Consider the following 5,188-nt stretch of genomic DNA (forward strand, 5'->3'; position numbering starts at 1 on the left):
ACACATGTTGTACTTTAATGATTAAATACTGTGTTGCTACTTGGTTTGGGAAACAAGAGAGGTAATTAAAATGGATTCGAGATTTACTTAAGCATTCTTCACAACTAGAGCACACAAAATCCAACCCCCCCCCCGCCCCCCGGCAATATCACAATACCTCTGGACAAGAAATGATTTATGCAAGATAAAATGTAGGGAGGTGCAATCTTTTCACATTCAGGCAAATAATACTGTCAATGTGTTTGGACTAGAGATTTTATTTTAGAAGTATAAAGGATGGAGGCACAATAATATTTGGCATTTTTAATTTAGGTTTGTTTTATTTAAGTTTAATGTTAATTCCATGCTGTGTTTCAGTAAGAACAATACAGATTCTGTATCTGTGGCTCCAGTCAGATATCCAGTAGTACAAATTAGCTTCAAGTTACACATACTGAACAAAAGAGGTTGAGCGAGCGAAGAAGGGAAGGAGTGGGGGGGGGGGGTTTGGAGGAAAGAAACAAGGAACTGGACACGCATGCAGGCTTTTCCATACCACCTTCAATGCTAACCTGCTTCAGAGGGAGAGTAAAAGGAGGCAAGAATGAGCAGCCACGGATTGTTGAACTGTTACCAGCACCATGCTTTTCAGCAACATTCACCGGCTTTTGAAACACTTTTACAGCAAAACCATTACAACTCCCCAAACAACCTTTAACCATCTCTCAAGCTAACACCCAGATTTAAACATTGGTATAAAATTCAATTTAAACAATTAGAAAGGAGAAAATGGCATCATATATGCCTCTACAGTGTGATTAACTTCTCTCTTAAATGTTTGCATCATCTAGTATAATGGTTTTCAAATCTAATTTCCATTTCTAATGGTGATCTTGCCACATCTGGCACGGAGACAACACAGTAACGCTGAAAAAGCCTCTATGCAGTCCTGTTAGTGTCTTAAAGAACCTAAAAGCTGGGACCAGTAAAATCCACAGAAATTCACTCTTGCCTTTAAGAACTTGTGAAAACTGTTTTTTTTTTTTTAAAAAAAAAAAAAAAAAAAAAAACCAACAGGGCAGGAACCTAAATTCCACCAAATGTAAAAGTCAGATTTGGTGGTTCTCAGTGACAATGGGGAATTTCCAAGGGGTGGGAAGGGGAGAAGTGGGGTGGTCAGAGATGGTTTCTCTTGTTGGCTTTTATGTCTCACTGATTTCCATCTTCCACATCCTGCAGTGCTTCTTTCTTTTTTTTTACATCCTGCAGCGCTTCTTTATTCTGCTCTTCACCTGTAAAGAAAAGTGAGTTAATTACTTCACATGGACTGTAATAGGCTATAAAAGCCACAAACAAGTGTCATTATAAGCATAAAAACTCCATATATTTGCTACAAGTAGTATTAAACACAGATAGGCAAAGGACTTCTACCATTCTTAACACCTGAACTGCCTAAGCCAAGAAGGGCTGCTGGATCAAGATCCTGAAAGTATAGTCAAAGTAAGAATGGAAGAAACTGACGCACGAAACTGACGCACAGTAAAAATCAATGTTTTTATGCTAAATAAACACTTAAAAGTATACAGCCAGATAACCATATTAAAATGATTTTCAAGCTCTTATGTGTATTTTGGGTCAAAATACTCTTTCTCAATAACCTCACCTCAAAAATCAACAGAATCTTGCAATTTTTTAAAAGTCTAATTTACCTCCAAAGCTCACATCAAAAATGCTTTAATAAAGTGAATTGAGCAATAAAATGCTTTAAAAGAATGGTGTGCTCTGTTGTAAATCAACGTTTTGTATTTTGTGTGTTACCTTGCAGATACACCAAACTAACTGACCTCTCAAGTAGAGTGAAACAGCATGTGCAAAGTAAACCAGACCACTGAGGTTATTAAAGAAGGGCATTTGGACCAATTCTCTCATGCTACTTTTCTTTTCCCTTTTAATATGATGATTAGCCTGGGGAGTTTCAACTGCACTATGACATGCAATAAAAGGCAGCCTGTTGACTGGAGGATCATCTGTCTATTAATAAGCATTAAAGGAGTCAGCCATAATAAAGAATCAATCATGCAGTCTTTCATTAAACAAATGAAAATGGGTAAAAGTCACATTTTTTATTTTAAACAAAGCACTTATAATTCCTATACAGTTACTAGTTTGAATCCTAAACGAAAAACCAATAAACCAAGTAATCATAGTATGTTCCCATGACCATCCACATCCACATGCTTAATAAATTAGGATGGACAAATAATGCTAACACTGGCTGCCTCCAAACACGAAGTATTTACACTTGGACGGCTTTCCAATGGTCTCAAAGACTTCTATATGATAAATGCTGTCACAGCATTAAGGAAACAGATCATTTTAGTCACTTTAAAAATCTCTTTTGTAAGGACCAGCAGATGGCGTAATGGCTATGTCACTGGACACACATGTAATTCACCATAGTTCAAGTCCTGGATCCGGCAGCTTAAACTCACGCCGGGTGAATGTGCATGCATGCCCAAGATCCCGAGAGAAGAAAGAAGAAGGGATTGCAGAGCGGCCATCCCACCTAGGGTAGTGATTTCTTCACTGTCTCTCCAGCGAGCACATATACCCTATAGCAAAAATCTCTCTAAAAAAATAGATCTCTTCCATGATAAAAATGTTTCATGTTGACATGTGGCTGAAAATCACTTAAGGCACCATAAACATTTTTTTAAAGAATTATTTTAACTTCATTTATTTATTTAAATTTGACAGGGAGTAGGGGTGAGAAAACAAGCCACCAGGTCCAGGACTCGAACCACGGTCGGCCATGTAGGAGTCCAGTGCCCCAACCACCACACCACCTGCTGGTCCCGGTACCATAAACATTTTTGACTTAAAATATAGAAAAAGATGTGCAAAGAAAAAAAATAAACATTTTCTAAAGAAAGAACTTAGGGACACTCAATAGTTCCACAAAAAACAATAATTTATTCAAACATAGGAAACATAATTAAGAACATTCACTCTCATTTTTAACAGCAAGAAACTGCCAAAATATAATTTACATACAATAATAGAAAATCCTTTGATTTGCTCATAAGCAACCACCAGATTTGCCAAAAGTTCCGAGTAACTTAGGCATAAAAATATCATTTTCATATAAGTCACGCCCAACCAGAGATAGGAGTAGTAGCAGGCCATAAATGTCTTAGAAGTAGTTTAGCACCTTGGAATGTAGAACAGGCAATTTTGTAAGCAACAGGATGATAATATGCAGGCATGATTAGTGAAGAACCAAAATTAAAAGCAGAATTCATTGTGCCATGATAATGACTTACAAAGTAGAGTTTTTAGGAAAGGAAGAGTTGAATTTTCCTTTAGGAATCTATATTGCAAGGAGAAAGGGAGGGAGAACAATCATATGAAAGCAACATTACAAGAAAAATAAACAAGAGAGCAGGACAAAGGAAAATATCAATGATACAGGGAGTTGAAGTTTTGGTCTTTTTACTTTGTATAAACTTCACTCTAAGAAATATAAACTGTCCAATCCTTTTACTCTTAAAGAGGATGTATGAAAAGCATACAGAAGGGGAGAAAAGTTTCTCTTAATGTGTGCTTCTGTATCCACTGTTTCCAGATCATGGGGCCAGAGGAAAGGGCAGAGAAAACACTCATTTCCTCCCTATGGACTTATGTATGACACATTAAAGAAAAGGACTAAAATCACTTGATGAGAAAAAGCAGTGATACCTTTAAAGAATTATGTTCCAACATAATTCTGGAACAAACATTAACATATTCTTCAATTAAAAGACATATGAGTGTGTAAGTAAAAGCCTATGAACCACATACATGTCTTCCTTTATAAATTTTCAATTAAAAGTTTTATTTATCTATTTAATTTTATTTATTATAATTATTTCTTTTCATGCTCATCAGAGACAGATAGAAAGACAAAGCAAGCCACCAGGTCCAGGCCTTGAACCACAGTTGGCCATGTGGGAGTCCAGTACCTTAACCACTATGCCACCTGCTGGCCCCAAGTTCAAATGTTTTATGACACCATTTTTTATAGCCAATAAAGTTAAAAAAAGAAAACCATATAAATCCGTAAACTAAATTAAAATAACACCTTGGAAAACAATTCTATGACAGCAATTCTCCTATATTCTGCATCAAACCCAAGTCACAAAACCAATTTAATAAACAATGTAGTACTATACTTTTTAGAAAAAAGAGATGAATAAATTTCAATCTATTTAAATTCACACAGTTTCTAGAATGACAACAGACTACCTGAAATTTTCACTGCTGAACAATCATATTTCATTTATTGGTAAGTGGTATTGACCTAATACTGACTTAATAAAACTAGTCTTTTTTTTTTTTTTGGAGGGGTTTTTGCTATACGATACGTGCACTCACCAGAAGGACAGAGACAGAAAGGGAGAAATCATCGCCCCAGGGGAGATGGTCACAATGTAATCCCTTCTCCTCCACTCTCCTCTCAGAATCTTGGGCACGCACACACCATGCGCCTGGCATTGAGTTTAAGCCACCAGGTCTGGGACTCCAACCTGGTAGACTACATGAGAGTACAGCGACATAGCCATTACGCCATAAAAAAGCTACTTCTTTTTTCCCCACAAGGGCACCATAGAACACTTGCACTTGCTAGAGAAAGTCAATGAGAAGGAAAGTGAGAAATCACCTCCCATCACTGCCCAGAGGATGCCCATATTGCAATCCCTTCTCCTCCACTCTCCTCCTAGGATTTTGGGCATGAATGCACAAGTACTCAGGATAACTTTCAAGCTGCCAGGTCTGAGGCTTGAACTGTGATCAGTCATGTGGGAGTCCAGCACCTTAACCATCATGCTACCTCTGATGGCCCCAGAAAGCTGCTATTTTTAAGTTTACTTATGTTCTCCAGAAGAAACAAGCACCCTCTAATATTTTCATTCCACCAACCTTAACTAGCCTTAGCGCGGTTCTTAGACACAATCACTGCCTTAACCCAACTGCAAATATTGATTCATCAGAAAAGTCATGACATATTTTTCTACACAAAACTGCATTGTGACTTTTCTGAGAACTCAATATTTTATGACTAAAAACATAAAGTAAAAAGTAGTCAACAATTCAATTTATAGTCTGAATAAGGAACTGATAACAACTGGATTTCTCTAATGGGGGGGGGGGGGGGGGAGCTAAAACAAGG

General features: G+C 37.2%; 1 protein-coding gene across 2 annotated transcripts in view; it reads right to left on the reverse strand.

Annotated features, from left to right (window-relative positions):
- Positions 1–597: 597 nt before the first annotated feature.
- Positions 598–5,188, reverse strand: part of YWHAE (tyrosine 3-monooxygenase/tryptophan 5-monooxygenase activation protein epsilon) — a 62,195-nt gene continuing 57,604 nt past the window's right edge. Inside the window, exons 6-7 of one of the 2 annotated variants that reach the window (XM_006167535.3) lie at positions 1,243–1,271; positions 598–1,212 (exon numbers count right to left, since the gene is read on the reverse strand). In XM_006167535.3, coding sequence (XP_006167597.1) covers positions 1,189–1,212; positions 1,243–1,271 — 53 coding nt within the window. In that variant the 3' untranslated portion in view covers positions 598–1,188. Of the gene's footprint in view, positions 1,213–1,242; positions 1,272–3,302; positions 3,350–5,188 lie in introns of those variants that run through there. The other variant, XM_014583845.2, reaches the window with a different exon arrangement.

Source organism: Tupaia chinensis, unplaced genomic scaffold, assembly GCF_000334495.1.
Source record: "Tupaia chinensis unplaced genomic scaffold, TupChi_1.0 Scaffold144899_1, whole genome shotgun sequence".
Taxonomy (NCBI): Eukaryota; Metazoa; Chordata; class Mammalia; order Scandentia; family Tupaiidae; genus Tupaia; species Tupaia belangeri.